Source organism: Gasterosteus aculeatus, chromosome 2, assembly GCF_964276395.1.
Source record: "Gasterosteus aculeatus chromosome 2, fGasAcu3.hap1.1, whole genome shotgun sequence".
In the NCBI taxonomy this organism is placed as follows: Eukaryota; Metazoa; Chordata; class Actinopteri; order Perciformes; family Gasterosteidae; genus Gasterosteus; species Gasterosteus aculeatus.
Genome location: NC_135689.1, coordinates 24,420,582 through 24,441,327, shown reverse-complemented (window position 1 = coordinate 24,441,327; position 20,746 = coordinate 24,420,582). Strand labels below are relative to the sequence as shown.

Sequence of the window (20,746 nt, the reverse complement as noted above, 5' to 3'; positions counted from 1 at the left end):
AGCTCTGTACGCTGGACTCAGGCGCAACAGTAACATCACGTGAATAATAAGGCTTCAACAAGTTGACATGACCGAGGCGAGAGGACTTCCTACGCTTTGGAGTGGAAATGACATAATTCTGCTCTGACACTCGTCGCTCCACAGTGGCCTGAGAACTTTGCTTGAAATGGTGAACTTACAACTGGAGTGGAAGCCAAAACCTGGTCTCCTGTCATAGACAGTTTTCATTTTAGACTGAGCCACTTCCAAATTGTCACGTGTCTTTTGAGCAGCTGTATATAAACGATGACGGAAACCATTTACAAAGTCTATTAAAGTCTTGGGTGGATCAGCGTCACCCCGCAACGTGGGGTCACACGTGGAACGCCAAAAATAGAAAGAATTGTGTCAATGCCTTGATTATTGATCTTGCAGAAAGTGAATGCAGAGGATATACTGCAGGATATCTTGTTGTCTGGCACATCACAGACAGATAAGACCAACCAGACTTTGAGGTTGGTAAAGGCCCCCACAATCTATAAGCAAACGCTCAAATGGTTGACTGATCGCTGGAATGGGACAGAGAGGTGCTGGCTTGATTGACTGACTCAGCTTACCTGTAAGTTGACATGTATGACATGATTTTATGTAATTGGAGACATCACGCTTTAACTTCGGCCAAAAGAAATATCGCAAAACGCGGTCATAAGATTTCCTCACACCCAAATGACCGGATTTGTCATGTGCAATCATTAATACAGTGACACAGAATTTGTCAGGCACAACAATTTGAAACACTGGCTCACCAACAAAATCACCTTTACAAGGCACCCATTTCCTCACAAGCAACCCATCCTGGAGAAAATAGCCAAGAGCCACATTTCCAACCTGACTTTCCGGCAAAATACTGGTCAACAAACCAGACAGAGACGGATCAACCTGCTGACTTTTAACCCATTCCGGCCGAGGGACGGATGGGGGAAGATCAGGTAAAGGAATCACCACTTTAGTCTCTCGTTGCTCTCCACTAACGTCTGAAACAGTCCTAGCACACTGCGCACGGGTCACGGCGCAGGCTGGAAACACATCTGGATATCTGACCACACTCATCTGGCCCAGCAATCACCTTTAACTCTGGAGCAACCACAGGAGATGGCGGCACAGAAGGCCAGACTGCCCCACCAGCGAGGTAATTTCCTAGAATCATTTCCACCCCATCAATTGGCAATGCTGGACACACACCCACTGCAACAATGCCTTGCACCAGGTCACAATCAAGCACCATCTTGTGCCGTGGTACAGGTACCAAACCCGTCTCCATACCTCGCATCAAAATAAAATCCCCCGTTTCTGTTGCAGGTGAAAAAGGCAATGCTGATTCCAAAATGAAGGAATGCTTAGCACCTGTGTCTCAAAATCTTTATAGGCATACGCTCCTCACTTCCCACCAGAGAAACTAGAGCATCAGCAACGAACGGCTCAAAATCATCACTCTCTGGACCAACACATTCAAGACTTGGCCCCTGAACACTGGAACAGGCCCGAGCAGGAGCAGATGGATAAGACCTTCGTTTATTCCTAGTTCGTAGTACAGGGCACTGATCTTTCCAGTGGCCCGAGCCCTGACAATTACAACATATGGCCCCTCTGCCACCATCATCTCTCACACGTGTGGCTCTAAATGCATGCGTGGGACGGGCTACTAAGGACTGGACCCCGAAACGAGCGCTCCCAAGGTTGTTACCTTCACGTCTATCACGGGTTGAGCACATCTCATCCAAACCACTTTTGTGCGTCAACACAAAATCATCCGCCAGCTCAGCCGCTCTGAGTGCAGTGGTTGCCTTCTGTTCACTTACATACACTGTAATACTCTGAGGAATCACATTTAAAATTGTTCCAACACTATCAAATCACAAATCGCTGAATATGCTTCCTGGGCCCTACCCATAAGTACACACTGAAGCATCAAGGTCCTATCAGCATCAGGCCATTTTCTTGCATCTGCAATACGCTCAAACAAAGTGAAAAACGTATCAGGATCCTTCTCACTGAATCTGGGCATTAAACGCAAATTAGCCCCGACATCGAATCCAACCCGCACAGACTCAGAGAAACTTTCCTCTGCCATACTCTGGGAAAGCTTACCGTCACAAATCAAACTCAATTTATACTGCTGCAAGTCTAGTTTCATTTTTTCTGTTTGCTGCCGAACCTTTTCGATTTGAATTTGTCCCTCGGTTTCCACGTTTAACCGGATTCTCTCCTGTTCAAACTGCAACATCAGAAGCTCCTTCTGCTGCTCAAAAGTCAGCCCCGACATGGGTGCAGGCACAGATGTTGCCACAGCTGCCATATGACCTGGCTCTTTGGGCCATGACACGATTGCACTGTTTAAATATTCTTTATTTAACATAAGACAACAAAAAATCCACAAACATTCCAGATGAGAACGTCAGTACTATCAGTAGTGTAGGATGTGCATGAGGGTAGAGTGTAAGAGACGGGTGTTGTCAAGGGCATCGAACTAAAAGGAAACCGGAGTAACCACGGTGGCTGCCCTACCACACCACAGACGTCTGCTAGGGGGGAGAGGGGGGAGAGAGAGAGAGAGAGAGAGAGAGAGGATGCACAACAGGTGTGACAGCAGGCAGCCACCAGACTCCGACCAGGTAACCGGGGGAAACCTGCTCATCCTCTGTTAGATGTTTATCCATCTCTTATTTTATGAGTTTAATTTTCTTTTGTGTGTCCAAGTCAGCCGGATTCTGGTAGTCTCTATCCAATTCTCTCGGTTTTTCTATATTTTTCATATACGTTTCTTATTTCTTTCTTTTTTTTTGCGTAGGTCGATTCCGAAATTAATCTGACTCTCATAACTGCCGTCAAGGCGTCCCAAACCATCGTTGGCTCCACCATCTTATTGTCAGTTTTTCCGTAACATAGTTTTGTATTCCCAATTTCACCACCACATAGAAACACCATCACATAGAACCACCATCACATAGAACCACCATCAGATAGAACCACCATCAGATAGAACCACCATCAGATAGAACCACCACCACCACATAGAACCACCATCACATAGAACTACCATCACATAGAACTACCATCACATAGAACCACCACATAGAACCACCACCACATAGAACCACCACCACATAGAACCACCACCACATAGAACCACCACCACATAGAACCACCACCACATAGAACCACCACCACATAGAACCACCATCAGATAGAACCACCATCAGATAGAACCACCACATAGAACCACCATCAGATAGAAGCGCCATCAGATAGAACCGCCATCAGATAGAACCGCCATCACATAGAAGCGCCATCCACAGGAGCCTGTGGGGAGGGAGAGCACAGAGACTTTAGGAGAGGGTAATGTTGGTTTACGAGTACAGTAATATGATTAATATTTAAAATAATAATGATGATGATGATGATGATGATGATGATGATGATGGCAGCAGCAGGCGTCAGCAGGGCAGCGGTAGGTGTCAGGACCAGGGTCCAGAAGGAACCACGATCTACGGAGACCTGATAGGGGCGAAAGCACAAAGAAAACTCCCGGAGAGAAGCTGAATTAGTCATGTGCATTAATACAACGTGGATTATGGTAGAAGGAGAGCGTGAGAGAGGAGCTCGGTGTGTCCTAAGAAGTCCCCCGGCATTCTAAGCCTATAGCAGCTTAACTAAGGGCTGGTCCGGACTAACCTGAGCCAGCCCTAAACTACAGCGTCACATTTTAAATGACTTCAATAGGAGACACTTAGACACATTTTTATTTTATACCTAAGTGGGGTATTAAGTGAAAAGACGTGTAAAAACAACATTTTATTAGGGGCTTAATTTACTATTTCAAGTAGCCACTGAATTAATATTTACTTTAATAGTCAACTAAGTCAATTACAAAAAATGAATTAAAATTTAAGTGAGGTGCAATCATAGCAATATATGTCATACCTTTTTAACTATGTTTTTAAATGTCATTTCTAGCTGCTTCCAGGTCCTTTTGTCCCTGTTGGATTGCACCTAAATGAAAAGATTTCATTCCTACTTATATTCATAACTACAGGCTGCGATGATCTTACGGTTAAATGTCATGTCAATGGAACAGTTCATTCAAACTTACGCGTTGACTCGGGCAGCGATTCTTCCCCACGCAGTCTCTCTCTCCTCCGCTGCTGCAGCTGTGAAATACGTGCTCACGCTCACCTGCAGAAGGACCTCCAACTCCATCGCAGGGAAATAGCTCTTTTATTTACTGTTGTCGTGGTGACTCGTGGTGACTCGTGGTATCGGGGCTCCATTGATGATGGCTTTTTATAATCGTCATGCACGCGCTCAACTCAAGGTGAACATACTCAGTCGATTGAACTAACGCAGATCATCCCGTCTCAGAGTGAGTAGTTCAAGGACAGACTCAGAGCTTGTTAATCCTTTCTGGAATACCCCCCAGTGCTAAAAACACACTTCTAAAACAAACAGTACCTGAAACAATACCTTTTTTACTTTATGGACAATATATGAACTGTTAACAGTTTACAGTATATGTACAGTCTCTAAGAGCCAGAAGTATTTGCATTACTTCATTGGAATTTGGGAAGTATTAATCATTTAATCTATGGTCATTGGAACTAAAGATATGTGAGATATGGAAACATTCATGTAGGACTGACGCTCCTTGTGTGTCTCCATGTATGACGTCATGATTGCAGCAGGTAACACAGAAGAGCTGCACGAGGCCCGAGAGCACATCGTTTATCTGTCACGTTGACGCTTTGCTGCGTAAAATAAAGACAAAACGGAAAGAATCAAACGATCTCCGGTCATTCGCGTAAGAAAATGCAAGGAAGCCGCTTTACAACTTGGACCCGCCGCCAGCAGCAGAGCCGCTGGCCGGAGAGAGACGTGCTGCTCGCCGTGTAGCGTCGCCAGTCGCCCTCTGATGGTTTGTTGTCTTTCAAAATGAAGAAACTCCAGACGGACAGAAGACATCTCGGATCGAAAAGTTAGTCAAAAGAATTTAATAAAAAAAAGTCACCACCTCAGCCGAGGATTCTCAGACCACATCGAGTCCTTTGACTACGACGTAGTTAACCGTCTACCGGCTCCACCCACGAATCCCCAACAAGGGGACACACGTACATGTAAAGACAATCAAGGTGCACTAACTATGCTGTTGGTCTAACAGAGTTCTGTGGTGATTGGGTTAGAGTCGGTGCGGGCGGCAGCGTCCACGCCTCTGAGCACATGACGTCAGGCGCGTCCAAGGTAGCTGGGTATTTGGAGTGTTCCATAGAGAAAGTGGTGCAATGAGGTATGACACTGAATGCTGCGTTGAATGTAACTTACCGCTCCCTGAGCACCTCTGCACCAGCCTGTTGAACCACACGCTGTCGCGGGTTCCCCAGGAGCCTACTGACCATGGCCTTCAGGCCAAGGCTCCCACTGGAACCAGCACCAGCGGCAGAAACGTGGCTACTAAGAGGGCAGCGAGGCTCTGGTTTCCGGTTCCCACTCGATCGCACCAGCTCTGCAGTCCGTGAGTGGGCTCTACATTGTGAGTAATGGTGGGTTCTTCCAGGGGCATAAGTGTGAGTACGCTGAGCCTGTACTTCCCCTCTGGCTATCCCTAGTTGTGATGATGAGGCGGCGGTCCTGGTCCCCGCGCTGCTGTAGCTGGCTGGTGGACTGCGTGGTGATGGATTGTAAAGCTCCAGACAGTCACCTCATGTGATGAATGTCACCACAATTCCAGCATGCGTACAAACTGTCGGTATAGCCGGGGCGTTGTGGGGGAGGTCTGTTGATTCAGCATCCAGTCATCGTCCTGATAACGTCTTGGGCCTCCAGGGCGGCCATATCTGGAGTTCTGTCCGCCCTTCTGTCTACAACTCAAGGGTCCCCGCTCCACCTCAACATTCCTTGAGGTCCTTCCCGACTGGACTCCTCCTGCAGACACACCGACGCCTCTTCCCCAGATAGTACGCGGCTCCCGGGCCCCTGCTGAGATGTCCACACGTTGGACCGTTGTCCCACAGCACTCATTTCAAACCACATGGAAGAACAGCTCGTCCTGCAGCCACTGAACTAAACTCCTCCAGACACCAGAGAGATGCTGAAGTTATGGGATCACGGGTGGTTGAACATACCTGTATGTAGTGAATGTGTGTGCTGTTATTACTTGTGTTAGTGAGACAGAAGTGGGTCAGATGTCGTGGTGTGCACTCGGGCTGGGCGGCATACGGGTTGAACAGCTGCACACTCCGTCATGCAGCATGCAGATAGATATCTTGTTCTCTGCTCACCGACGGGGCGCAGCAGTCTGAGCTACTTGCTACTACTTAGTCCGTCTTCACTGACATTTGCATTTAATGAATTAACTTTGAGGCGTCCCAACAACATCCAGCAGGCTTCAACCTCATGAAGCTTGTAAAAGTCGGACTCTGACACTTGAGCAAAGATCTTCTTCCAAAACGTGTTCCTCAGGTTGAGGGTTAACGTACGAGTTCAATTAGCGCACTAATGCAAAATACGGTTCCCTGTTTCCCAGATTACAGGGGGGAGGTTCTCTGTGATGGAGCAGATTTAATGTGGTGCAGCCTATTTGAGACAAACATTTGCATATGGAGCCAACGTACCTGTTGGTTCTTTTGATTTCTCCCTGAAATACAAAAGCAAGAAAGGTATCAGCTTAAACAATAAGGCTGTGAAGGCAATGATGGAACAAAGTCATGTCAGCCAATCAGATGAGGGTTGCAAAGACAAGTACTAACTTTTGATCCAGAGGACAACCAGTCTTCCTATTGGTACCATTACAAGTACAACTACAGGTACAGGTATTAACCCGTAACGGCCTCTTGAAGCAGCTCCACAAACAGTGTCACTGGTCAGGGTTCCTCCTTTGACCTCCACTTGGTTTTCTGAGCAACTGTCAAAAAAGAGAAATGAAGAAGAGCTTTAGTGCTTTTGGTGTTAAAAACGGAACATTACCAGGAACGCTTGTAGATGTATTGAAAGTGACCAAATGAAACGGGCCTGGGGGGTTGGTGACGTCTTGGATCTCCCGATGGGGGGTTGGTCCATCTCAGGGGAAACTTGACTACTGATCAACGTAATAAACGTATAAGCATAGTGGGATCACTATGCTTATACGTTTATTACAACACACTTTTTACAGACATCCTTTAACAAACAAGGTCTTACGTGGTCCAAAGTGAACAATTCACACCCTCCGGTGAAAAACTGCCTGCGGGACAAGGTTCACACGTTGTGTCAGTTCTTCTGGTCCCTTGGAGAAACAGACAAAGCTGAGATGAACGACACAGGAACCCAACGACCAGCATCATGAATCAGATCCATGTGTTCATCAAGGGAGTGCTCATGCACACTCGTACCCGAGACCTGATGACGTTCACGCTACCTGAGAGGCTCAATAAATCCTGCTGTAAGTGACCTGAGGAGGCCAGTTGGAGTATAGAGATCATGTTTACTGCAGCTGTACTTAGAAGAACCGTTGCTTATCCTCGTATACGTCGTGGTGTCTGCATGCTGAATCTAGTGAAAGAGTTCAGGCCTCAGAGACCAGACTGGAGGAGACCTAGAAGGTGTGCTGGACATGGACATGAGGCACAGACGTGAGCTGTGGCCAAAGAGATCAATAACCAGCTACACCACCACGAGCCGTGGACGTAGTCACTGTGTGACTGGAGTTTTTCTCACCAGGCTCTTTGACCCTGTGACCAGGTTCACAGTCTGAATGTCTGCTTGCCGAACGGCATTCTCCATCTTCAATCAGGTCCGTGCAGAAGTGACCAGCGATGACGTCACAGACGGTGTCACTTGTTGATGTGCAGTTCTGTTTGGCAAAGAGACCACGGCCTGAAAACCAACACAGACTCATTATATTATAGTTAAACAAAGATGCTGGACAGCGGATTGCAACAAATGAACTGAATGATATGAGACGGACAGAAGAGCAGAGAGGTCGATGGAAAACTACCTTACAGCTTAAAGAGAAAGAGCTGTATTATATGAAGTCTGTCACAAAATAAAAACTGAATGTAGACGCAGGGAATTGACATTGTGAAACGTGACAGACAGGTAAGTAAATGTACTAAGAAGATAAAGCAAGTTACTTTGTAATTACATCACTCATTTTTCCACTTAAACACAACGTTGGTGGACATTGATACATTTACTGTATTGTTAGTTCATAATGTCAATAAGCTGTATCACTGATAATAAACTGTACAGATATACAATGTGCTGCATTCAAGGCTCCATATAAAACACTTACCTGCTACAACACAATGACTACGGTCCTCTTTACAGCCAACGTGGCATCAACCTCACAGCACGTCATCAGATTCATTGGGAATCAAGTTGCATCCATTACCAGGGTTGCAAATAGTTGCTTTGTGTCTTTTATTCGGTTTAATTTTGTCCAGTATAATAACAGGAGGGTGTCCTGAGAGTGAAAGGTGACTCAGCTGATTATGGACGTACCTTGGTCACAGGAGCTGCAGGGGAAGCACTTAGTCAGCCCATTGGGTCGGTTCATATACGTCCCGTCCACACAGGGGACGCACCGCGTCCCTGACTGAGGGGTGCAGTCTCTTTTAACCACTGAACCTGTTCAAGACAAAAGCACCTTCAGATCATCAACGATGGGAAACAATCAGAACAGCAGATAAGGTGCCTAACGTAACCCCATTGGATCAGAGCTTCAATAGAATCATTTAACTACACGCTGCTTCAGGCGGACCAGCAGCCGGTCTGATGACCTGTTGTGTCGGCTCGGTGCGTCTCTCGGTCACACACTAACTAACTTGAGCGGCTGTTTAATAACGTGTGTTCAGTGATGACGAGCGGAGCATCTCAACGCCGATTGGCTTTCGTTGGAATATTTCAACTTTGGGCGAAAGAGCGATTTATTCGTGTCGCTCGTTTCGCTTTTTCGCGCCGCGTCTTTTGCGTCATTCGCGCCGTTTGAAATTCGCCCCATTCGCGTCCAGACGCGTCAGTGCATTGACTTTACATGGACTCTGCTCACGCAAATAATTCGCTTCGCTTCTGGTGTGAACATACCAAAAAAAAAAAAAGATAAATATTTGACCTTAACTACCCTACCCAGCAGAAGCTGCTGTTCAGACTTTGTGCCTATAAACTCATATTTAGTCATTTTCATCATATGTGTGGAGCTGGATGTTGCCAAGCTTAACATGTCCCCATCGTCATAGAGAACATTATTTATTAGAAAAACGTTTCAGAAATATATTTGTTAAAACGTGCACAGTAACCTTTCTTAATAGTATTGTTTTAAAGTTTCACCCAATATATTTGTCGTTAGTTTATTTAGAAACGAAAGTGAAACTCTCGCCGATTTAAAAGAGAACCAAATAGTTGTCCATATTCTCAATGTAATCCAGGTCCACACGGACATGAGTATAAATATGTCCGCGTGACGCTTGCAGCAGCAGTAGGGCCGAGTGTGAAAAGTGCTCGGTGGCAGGTTCCTTTGTCCGGGCGGCAGGTTCTTCTGGTGGTCTGTGGCAGGTTCCCTTTTCAGTGGAGACATGGACCCGCCTCCTCCTCCTCATGCAAATGACATGTTGACGAGTATCTTCACGACCACGGGTTGCAAATAAAGTGATGTGTGTGTTAATGCGATGCTTTAGACATGAACACACAGGGATTCTGTATTTGTTCACTAGAAATGGGTTATTTAGCGTGCCCTGGTGTCGTGTCCCTTTATTGTTTTAACGTTGCCATCATCAAGTCGCCAGGTTGCAAGATCCGTCTCCACCTTCCTGATTGCACATTTATGTTCATGTTGAGTTTGTATCCTTATGGTTGAAATGCACTTATTGTAGCCTTAGTCGCTTTAGATATACGTGTCAGCTAATGTAATGAACGGCCTGTCAGTCTATTCTCTATGGGGCACGTTTGTAAAATGGTGCAGTTTTGCTACAATGTAATTATCATATTTTTTTAAAAAGCACGACAATGTTCATATGTCACTTTTTCAAACATTTAGAGAGAAATTCATGTAAATTCATGCAATAACTTTTCCAAGGATAATGTTTCGCAGTAACACACAGTTGTTAAATAATATACACGGGCGCGGATCTTCCCTCGTTGACCGGACCGTCCGCGCCCGTCACGAAACCGCTGAATGTCACGTGAGGAGGAGGCGGGTCCATGTCTACTGAGGAGAGACCCTTCCACCGACCCCCGCGACCTGCCGTCACTGCGCGGCAGCGGGCGGAGAGCGACACTTGTTGTAAACCGGGGAGACGCTGGTGTGTCCGGTTACCTTCGTGGCACATCGGACAGCACTGGCCGCCCGGTAGTTCGTACTCCTTGGACAGACAGCACGTCCCTGGAGTCACGAGGACGGAGACACAGAGGACCGCACCTAAACAACAGCGGCGTTAGTTAAAGTCACGATAACTTCACCTCAGAACCTCTTTGTGCTGCGAGACACTTACAGAAGAGCGACCGACGCATTCTACAAACACCCGTTTCTACAGTTTGACGATATTCAAGCTTTTAAGTTCCGCGAACATGTCGCCATTTTCCCCTCCTTCTTCTCTCCCTCCATAATGGCGGCTGGTTCTTCTGGATTGTTGGAATATTAGAACGCTTGATATATAAACATATATTAAAAAGCTCTTCTGCTGTTCAAACAACACGTATCTTTAACCGGAGTGAGGCGGACAAAAAGCTGCGTCTTCATTGTAGAACGACGGGATATCGAAACCACAATCCCGTGTTTGTCTTTCCTGACTTTCCAACAGGAAACGCTAACCGCTAGCGCCCCTCCCCCCCCGTCAGCCCGGCAGTGAGGGGCCCCTTGAGGGGGGATCCCGATAACGGTGTCATTGCACTTTACTGCATTGACTATCAAAGGGGCGCTCACACAGTTTGTCGTTGCATTTGACTCTTAACCAGTCGTCGTCTTGGGGCCCCTGGCCAGCTCGGGGCCCCGAGTAATTGCTTGGTTTGCCTGTCCTGTCGCGACGGGCCTGTCTGATTGGGTTAGAGTCGGTGCGGTCGGCAGCGTCGATGACGGATTTCGGTTGATTACATTGAATACAATCATAGCTGTACATTGTACATTATGTGTATCTTATATTTCTATGTTCATGTGGTTCATATAACAAAATTCCATGACCTTTCCAGGTTTTTCATGACTGTATGAACCCACCTCTCCTCATCTCAGTGAAGAGGAGGGAGAGCGGCTCTAGTGACTTCCAGGTACACTTGGCTGGTCCCGGTCCTGGTCCCCCTCAGAGCCCAGCCTATGGTCAGCATTCAGTCCGCTCCCTGAGCACCTCTGCACCAGCCTGTTAAACCACACGCTGTCGCAGGTCCCCCAGGAGCCTACTGGCCATGACCTTCAGGCCAAGGCTCCCACTGGAACCAGCACCAGCGGCAGAAAAGTGGCTACTAAGAGGGCAGCGAGGCTCTGGTTTCCAGTTCCCACTCTATCGCACCAGCTCTGCAGTCCGTGAGTGGGCTCTACATTGTGAGTGATGGTGGGTTCTTCCTGAGCACATGACGGATTTCGGTTGATTACATTGAATACAATCATAGCTGTACATTGTACATTATATGTATCTTATATTTATATGTTCATGTGGTTCATTTAACAAAATACCATGACTTTTCCAGGTTTTCCATGACTGTATGAACCCAGCCTATAAACCAAGCAGGCGGAATACAAATGTTTCATTCCCCCTCTTGATCGTTCCTGGGGACGGTGCACACGATTGCACCAGCTCTGCAGTCAGTGAGTGGGCTCTACATTGTGAGTGATGGTGGGTTCTTCCAGGGGCATAAGTGTTAGTACGCTGAGCCTGTACTTCCCCTCTGGCTATCCCTAGTTCTGATGATGAGTCGGCGGTCCTTGTCCCCGCGCTGCTGTAGCTCGCTGGTGGACTGCGTGTTGATGGATTGTAAAGCTCCAGACAGTCTAGGGCGGCCATATCTGGAGTTCTGTCCGTCCTTCTGTCTACAACTCAAGGGTCCCCGCTCCACCTCAGCATGGCGGTCCTTCCTGACTGGACTCCTCCAGCAGACACGCCGACGCCTCTTCCCCAGATGGTACGCTGCTCCCGGGCCCCTGCTGAGATGTCAACACGTTGGACCGTTGTCCCACAGCACTCATTTCAAACCACATGGAAGAACAGCTCGTCCTGCAGCCACTGAACTGAACTCCTCCAGACACCAGAGAGATGCTGAAGTTATGGGATCACGGGTGGTTGAACATACCTGTATGTAGTGAATGTGTGTGCTGTTATTACTTGTATTAGTGAGACAGAAGTGGGTCAGATGTCGTGGTGTGCACTCGGGCAGGGCGGCATACGGGTTGAACAGCTGCACACTCCGTCATGCAGCGTGCAGATAGATATCTTGTTCTCTGCTCACCGACGGGGCGCAGCAGTCTGAGCTACTTGCTACTACTTAGTCCGTCTTCACTGACATTTGCATTTAATGAATTAACTTTGAGGCGTCCCAACAACATCCAGCAGGCTTCAACCTCATGAAGCTTGTAAAAGTCGGACTCTGACACTTGAGCAAAGATCTTCTTCCAAAACGTGTTCCTCAGGTTGAGGGTTAACGTACGAGTTCAATTAGCGCACTAATGCAAAATACGGTTCCCTGTTTCCCAGATTACAGGGGGGAGGTTCTCGGTAATGGAGCAGATTTAATGTGGTGCAGCCTATTTGAGACAAACATTTGCATATGGAGCCAACGTACCTTATGGTTCTTTTGATTTCTCCCTGAAATACAAAAGCAAGAAAGGTATCAGCTTAAACAATAAGGCTGTGAAGGCAACGATGGAACAAAGTCATGTCAGCCAATCAGATGAGGGTTGCAAAGACAAGTACTAACTTTTGATCCAGAGAACAACCGGTGTTCCTATTAGTACCATTACAAGTACAAGTACAGCTACAGCTATTAACCAGTAAAGGTGTCCTAAAGCAGCTTCACAAACAGTGTCACTGGTCGGGTTTCCTCCTTTGACCTCCACTTGGTTTTCTGAGCAACTGTCAAAAAAGAGAAATGAAGAAGAGCTTTAGTGCTTTTGGTGTTAAAAACGGAACATTACCAGGAACGCTTGTAGATGTATTGAAAGTGACCAAATGAAACGGGCCTGGGGGGTTGGTGACGTCTTGAATCTCCCGATGGGGGGTTGGTCCATCTCAGGGGAAACTTGACTACTGGTCAACGTAATAAACGTATAAGCATAGTGGGATCACTCTGCTTATACGTTTATTACAGCACACTTTTTACAGACATCCTTTAACAAACAAGGTCTTACGTGGTCCAAAGTGAACAATTCACACCCTCCGGTGAAAAACTGCCTGCGGGACAAGGTTCACACGTTGTGTCAGTTCTTCTGGTCCCTTGGAGAAACAGACAAAGCTGAGATGAACGACACAGGAACCCAACGACCAGCATCATGAATCAGATCCATGTGTTCATCAAGGGAGTGCTCATGCACACTCGTACCCGAGACCTGATGACGTTCACGCTACCCGAGAGGCTCAATAAATCCTGCTGTAAGTGACCTGAGGAGGCCAGTTGGAGTATAGAGATCATGTTTACTGCAGCTGTACTTAGAAGAACCGTTGCTTATCCTCGTATACGTCGTGGTGTCTGCATGCTGAATCTAGTGAAAGAGTTCAGGCCTCAGAGACCAGACTGGAGGAGACCTAGAAGGTGTGCTGGACATGGACATGAGGCACAGACGTGAGCTGTGGCCAAAGAGATCAATAACCAGCTACACCACCACGAGCCGTGGACGTAGTCGCTGTGTGACTGGAGTTTTTCTCACCAGGCTCTTTGACCCTGTGACCAGGTTTACAGTCTGAATGTCTGCGTGCCGAACGGCATTCTTTATCTTCATCTTCATCTTCATCTTCTATCAGGTCCGTGCAGAAGTGACCATCGATGACGCCACAGACGGTGTCACTTGTTGATGTGCAGTTCTGTTTGGCAAAGAGACCACGGCCTGAAAACCAACACAGACTCATTATTTGATAGTTAAACAAAGATGCTGGACAGCGGATTGCAACAAATGAACTGAATGATATGAGACGGACAGAAGAGCAGAGAGGTCGATGGAAAACTACCTTACAGCTTAAAGAGAAAGAGCTGTATTATATGAAGTCTGTCACAAAATAAAAACTGAATGTAGACGCAGGGAATTGACATTGTGAAACGTGACAGACAGGTAAGTAAATGTACTAAGAAAAGATAAAGCAAGTCACTTTGTAATTACATCACTCATTTTTCCACTTAAAGACAACGTTTGTGGACATTGATACATTTACTGTATTGTTAGTTCATAATGTCAATAAGCTGTATCACTGATGATAAACTGTACAGATATACAATGTGCTGCATTCAAGGCTCCATATAAAACACTTACCTGCTACAACACAATGACTACGGTCCTCTTTACAGCCAACGTGGCATCAACCTCACAGCACATCATCAGATTCATTGGGAATCAAGTTGCATCCATTACCAGGGTTGCAAATAGTTGCTTTGTGTCTTTTATTCGGTTTAATTTTGTCCAGTATAATAACAGGAGGGTGTCCTGAGAGTGAAAGGTGACTCAGCTGATTATGGACGTACCTTGGTCACAGGAGCTGCAAGTGAAACCTTTTCTCCGCCCAGTCATTCGGTCCATATACGTCCCGTCCACACAGGGGACGCACAGCGTGTCTGACTGAGGAGTGCAGTCTCTTTTAACCACTGAACCTGTTCAAGACAAAAGCACCTTCAGATCATCAACAATGGGAAACAATCACAGCAGCAGATAAGGTGCCTAACGTAACCCCATTGGATCAGAGCTTCAATAGAATCATTTAACTACATGCTGCTTCAGGCGGACCAGCAGCCGGTCTGATGACCTGTTGTGTCGGCTCGGTGCGTCTCTCGGTCACACACTAACTAACTTGAGCGGCTGTTTAATAACGTGTGTTCAGTGATGACGAGCGGAGCATCTCAACGCTGATTGGCTTTGGCCAATGGCTAATATTTCAACTTTGGGCGAAAGAGCGATTTATTTGTGTCGCTCGTTTCACTTTTTCGCGCCGCGTCTTTTGCGTCATTCGCGCCGCCCGTTTAAAATTCGCCCCATTTGCGACCAGACGCGTCAGTGCATTGACTTTACATGGACTCTACTGACGCAAATAATTCGCTTCTGGTGTGAACGTACCATATGCCTATAAACTCATATTTTGTCATTTTCATCATATCTGTGGAGCTGGATGTTGCCAAGCTTAACATGTCCCCATCGCCATAGAGAACATTATGTATTAGAAAAACGTTTCGGAAATGTATTTGTTAAAACGTAAAAAATACTTTCTTAGCCGAGTAGTATTGTTTTAAAGTTTCACCCAATATATTTGTTGTTAGAGTTTATTTAGAAACGAAAGTGAAACTCTCGCCGATTTAGAAGAGAACCAAATAGTTGTCCATATTCTCAATGTAATCCAGGTCCACACGGACATGAGTATAAATATGTCCGCGTGACGCTCGCAGCAGCAGTAGGGCCGAGTGTGAAAAGTGCTCGGTGGCAGGTTCCTTTGTCCTTATGGTTGAAATGCACTTATTGTAGCCTCAGTCGCTTTAGATATACGTGTCAGCTAATGTAATGAACGGCCTGTCAGTCTATTCTCTATGGGGCACGTTTGTAAAATGGTGCAGTTTTGCTACAATGTAATTATCATATTTAAAAAAAAAGCACGACAATGTTCATATGTCACTTTTTCAAACATTTAGAGAGAAATTCATGTAAATTCATGCAATAACTTTTCCAAGGATAATGTTTCGCAGTAACACACAGTTGTTAAATAATATACACGGGCGCGGATCTTCCCCCGTTGACCGGACCGTCCGCGAAACCGCTGAATGTCACGTGAGGAGGAGGCGGGTCCATGTCTACTGAGGAGAGACCCTTCCACCGACCCCCGCGACCTGCCGTCACTGCGCGGCAGCGGGCGGAGAGCGACACTTGTTGTAAACCGGGGAGACGCTGGTGGAGTGTCCGGTTACCTTCGTGGCACATCGGACAGCACTGGCCGTCCGGTAGTTCGTACTCCTTGGACAGACAACACGTCCCTGGAGTGACGAGGACGGAGACACAGAGGACCGCACCTAAACAACAGCGGCGTTAGTTAAAGTCACGACAACTTCACCTCAGAACCTCTTTGTGCTGCGAGACACTTACAGAAGAGCGACCGACGCATTCTACAAACACCCGTTTCTACTTTTAAGTTCCGCGAACATGTCGCCATTTTCCCTCCTTCTTCTCTCCCTCCATAATGGCGGCTGGTTCTTCTGGATTGTTGGAATAATTTATTTGATATACATATATCATATATATATAACATATATTAAAAAGCTCTTCTGCTGTTCAAACAACACTTATCTTTAACCGGAGTGAGGCGGACAAAAAGCTGCGTCTTCATTTTAGAACGACGGGATATCGAAACCAAAATCCCGTGTTTGTCTTTCCTGACTTTCAAACATGAAGGACCGGAAGTACGCACATTTTTACAGTAACGGTCAACGCCAAAGCGAGTTGATCCAAACATTACCAGAGTAACATTATACAAGTTAATAAATAAACCAGGGCCAATGGGAGTGTAACGGCAACAGCAGTTCACCACACAAAGACTAATTTGTATTCATCAATGTACACAACAATACTCATTAATCAGTGCACTGTTGGATGCAATATCAGGCACAGAGATTTTTGGGGGGCAGGTGCTCAAACCAAAACAAAAGGGCATTCATCGCCAAAATTATTCAGCAAATTGAAAATGAATAATACAATGAATAAATAAACACAGGATATATTCCCTGTCCTTCTGCTTTTGGAGTCTCTCTTGACTCGGCATGGTGCTGCACATTTTGCAGTTGTGCATAATAATCTCTGACGATGAAAACACACACTTTTTACTGTTTTCTGACAAGTTGAAGCATAAGCAGCAGTACACTAATAATATACCACACTATACCTCACCAGGTAGCTCAATGTAAGACCTACCCTTCATTTCAATATTTGATTAAATTAAACTAGGGAACTTCTAACGTCTAATTTGTAGAAAAGTATAACTGCCTTTAAATCCTCTCTCCCTCTCAGTAAACAGCTGGACAAACTTTGAAATCACGCATTTCGTGAATTTATTGTTTGTCCATTTTTTAGGAAACGTCGGACTAGTTGCGACGTAATGTTTTCAGTGGAAGGTCATATTTACGCAGAGAACGTCAGAGGAGGATCCCACTCCCGGGATGGACAGACTACAATGGATGCCATGTGTACAGAATGAACAATGTATAATACATGCAACTATATGACAGAAATGATTCCTATGACAGAAATGATTAAAGTAACTGAGTAGTAAGCCAGGGCGGCACGGTGGCCACCGGTACCAGTGAAGAGAGCGGAGGAGTGGAGGAGTGCCCAACTTTGTGTCAACTGCCATCGAGTCCACTTCCTCCATTTACGGTCCATCTGTGGTCCTGTCGGCCGTAGCCTTTGTGTCAGTGTTTCCATGATGTGTATTTCCCCCACTGTGTCCACCCAATGGGTCCGAGGGGGTAGATCTTCCATCCCCCACGTCCTTGTGATGGCCTTTTTGCCTGCAATCATGAGTACCTTGAATAGATACGTGTCCCCATCACGTACACCAATCTCTGTCATTTTAAACCATAAGGTCAATTTTGCGATTGAATCCATTTGATTTCTAACCTTCTTAAATGTTTCCCTGTATAATACTCTGTACCGGACACATTCTAAATGATTTTTCCATTTTGCTTCAAGTTTACACCTACAATGTCCATGTCTCAGCTTGGCCGTGTGGTCTTTCGAGTTGGGCAGACTCAGGCCCCCCTCTCCCTCTTTAGCTGGAGGGTTCTGAATCTCTCTCTTGCCCCCCATATGAATCTGGATATCATCCTGTCCCATGATACAAATTGTGTTTGAGGTATCTTTATCATAATGCTTGGAACATGTATAAAGTCTGGGTAATACATTCATTCTTATTAATTCAATCCTTGAGCTAAAATCCAATGTTAGGGTGGTCTATGTATATCTTTAAATATCTTCAGTTTGCCCTATATAGTCCTGATAAGCTTCCCGTCACTTCTATCCCTAAATAATTCATTTTCTCTAGATTCCAATTTAAATTGTATTTTTCCCGGATCTCCTTTGGTGGTGTATAGTTGATAGTGAGTACTTGGGTTTTAGTAATATTTATCTTGTATCCTGATATCTGTCCATATGCATTCAAGAGATCTAGCAATTCAGGCAACAATTCACAAGGCCAATCAAGGAATGCAATGACGTCATCTGTCCGACCGTATGTTCTACTCTGTTCTACTCGGTAGGACTCAACAGCAGGATTCAGTGGATGAAAAAAAGGATTTTATTTCGGCTGAAGTGGGATTTCCATAAGCAGCGCTGAACCCGTGGCCGGGGGAACGCTGGAGAAAACCGGTAAGCACAAGGGTCCGGGCGGCAGGAGCCACGTGATCGGCGACTTGACTGGCTGGAGGGAGTTTTCCAGAGTTGTGGCGGGCGAGATGAGAAGGGAAGCCAGGGAATCCGTCAGACTCTGCAGGAACAAGGCTCGGACGAGGTAAGTGCACAAAAACTTTCTTTTGTCATGACCTGTGTCTTTGGGCCATTACAAGATTGGAGTTGCACTGTTTAAAGAGGTTTAACATATTCTTTATTTAACATAAGACAACGAAAAATCCACAAACATTCCAGATGGGACGTGAACGTCAGTATAATCAGTAGTGTAGGATGTGCATGAGGGTAGAGTGTAAAAGACGGGTGTTGTCAAGGGCATCGAACTAAAAGGAAACAGGATTTAACACGGCGGCTACCCTACCACACCACAGACGTCTGCTGGGGGAGAGAGAGAGAGAATGAACTCTGGGTTTTCTAATCTCAGGGCGCCGGGTCCAGGTGCCTTCAATCACCAAACCCAGCCCACATACTTCAATCCCACTGGAAGGCTGCTACCTCAACAGCAGGGGTCGCCACACCCTCCCCCTTAAGATGATTTCTTTTAGTCTACCACACATCACAGGGTCATCAGGTGCTCGAACATCCACCTCCTCCCTGTCCACCATACCCGGAGGACATAGAACCAATAGTAAGTACCGGACTGACACCCAAGCTCTGTATGCTGGACTCAGGCGCAACAGTAAAATCACGTGAATAATAAGGCTTCAACAAGTTGACATGACCGAGGCGAGAGGACTTCCTACGCTTTGGAGTGGAAATGAAATAATTCTGCTCTGACACTCGTCGCTCCACAGTGGCCTGAGAACTTTCCTTGAAATGGTGAACTTACAACTGGAGTGGAAGCCAAAACCTGGTCTCCTGTCATAGACAGTTTTCATTTGAAACTGAGCCACTTCCAAATTGTCACGTGCCTTTTGAGCAGCTGTATATAAACGATGACGGAAACCATTTACATTTATACAGTCTATTAAAGTCTTGGGTGGATCAGCGTCACCCCGCAAGGGACCACGCACTGTATGGACAAAAACAAAGTCATTGGGACTAAACCCAGTGCTCTCCTGAACAACTTCTCGGGCTGACAACATCCTTCCTCCCAATCTCTCCCTACCTCTGTGCAGTACGCACGCAACAAGGACTTTAATGTCTGGTGAGACCGTTCCAATGCTCCCTGACTCTGCGCATGATAAGCAGACGCACGGTTATGCTTCACCTTCAACATCTTCAACACCTGTCCAAACAGGTGCGATGTAAAGTTCGAACCTTGGTCGCTCTGAATCACACGTGGAACGCCAAAAATGGAAAAGAATTGTGTCAATGCCTTGACTATTGATCTTGCAGAAAGTGAACGCAGAGGATATACTGCAGGATATCTTGTTGTCTGGTACATCACAGACAGATAAGACCAACCAGACTTTGAGGTTGGTAAAGGCCCCACACAATCTATAAGCAAACGCTCAAATGGTTGACTGATCGCTGGAATGGGACAGAGAGGTGCTGGCTTGATTGACTGACTCGGCTTACCTGTAAGTTGACATGTATGACATGATTTTATGTAATTGGAGACATCACGCTTTAACTTCGGCCAAAAGAAATATCGCAAAACGCGGTCATAAGATTTCCTCACACCCAAATGACCGGATTTGTCATGTGCAATCATTAATACTGTGACACGGAATTTGTCAGGCACAACAATTTGAAACACTGGCTCACCAACAAAATCACCTTTACAAGGCACCCATTTCCACACAAGTAACCCATCCTGGAGAAAATAGCCAAGAGCCACATTTCCAACCTGACTTTCCGGCAAAATACTGGTCAACAAACCAGACGGACACGGATCAACCTGCTGACTTTTAACCCATTCCAGCCGAGGGACGGATGGGGGTAGATCAGGTAAAGGAATCACCACTTTAGTCTCTCTTTGCTCTCCACTAACGTCTGAAACAGTCCTAGCACACGGCGCACGGGTCACGGCGCAGGCTGGAAACACATCTGGATATCTGACCACAGTCATCCGGCCCAGCAATCACCTTTAACTCTGGAGCAACCACAGGAGATGGCGGCACAGAAGGCCAGACTGCCCCACCAGCGAGGTAATTTCCTAGAATCATTTCCACCCCATCAATTGGCAATGCTGGACACACACCCACTGCAACAATGCCTTGCACCAGGTCACAA

The 20,746-nt window shown here is 46.3% G+C and overlaps 2 protein-coding genes and 1 long non-coding RNA gene across 3 annotated transcripts in view; 1 reads left to right on the top strand and 2 right to left on the bottom strand.

Moving 5' to 3' along the window:
* Positions 1-20,746, bottom strand: part of LOC120829229 (tumor necrosis factor receptor superfamily member 5) — a 40,003-nt gene that overhangs the window by 7,755 nt on the left and 11,502 nt on the right. The window lies entirely within an intron of this gene.
* On the top strand, positions 247-19,638 carry LOC144387374 (uncharacterized). The gene is made up of 2 exons (XR_013452465.1): positions 247-346; positions 19,571-19,638. It is a non-coding gene; the product is annotated as an uncharacterized LOC144387374 (long non-coding RNA).
* Positions 3,298-16,595, bottom strand: LOC120814087 (uncharacterized). The gene is made up of 16 exons (XM_078086140.1): positions 16,256-16,595; positions 16,081-16,182; positions 14,656-14,781; positions 13,850-14,026; positions 13,334-13,418; positions 12,904-13,058; positions 12,769-12,791; positions 12,049-12,133; positions 11,213-11,293; positions 10,319-10,420; positions 8,509-8,634; positions 7,723-7,881; positions 7,207-7,291; positions 6,777-6,931; positions 6,642-6,664; positions 3,298-3,534 (listed from the first exon to the last, which is right to left on the bottom strand). The coding sequence occupies exons 1-16, from the start codon at positions 16,416-16,418 to the stop codon at positions 3,313-3,315; spliced, it is 1,869 nt and encodes a 622-aa protein (XP_077942266.1). The 5' UTR covers positions 16,419-16,595; the 3' UTR covers positions 3,298-3,312.

What these genes read in the sequence shown, in the direction of transcription:
- LOC120814087 (XM_078086140.1), bottom strand. Translation starts at nt 16,418, where the DNA reads ATGTTATATATATATGATATATGTATATCAAATAAATTATTCCAACAA. An exon ending in CTGTCCGATGTGCCACGAAG is followed by an intron (nt 14,782 to 16,080) that starts GTAACCGGACAC and finishes TGTCTTGAACAG; the next exon opens with GTTCAGTGGTTAAAAGAGAC. An exon ending in CTGTCCGATGTGCCACGAAG is followed by an intron (nt 8,635 to 10,318) that starts GTAACCGGACAC and finishes TGTCTTGAACAG; the next exon opens with GTTCAGTGGTTAAAAGAGAC.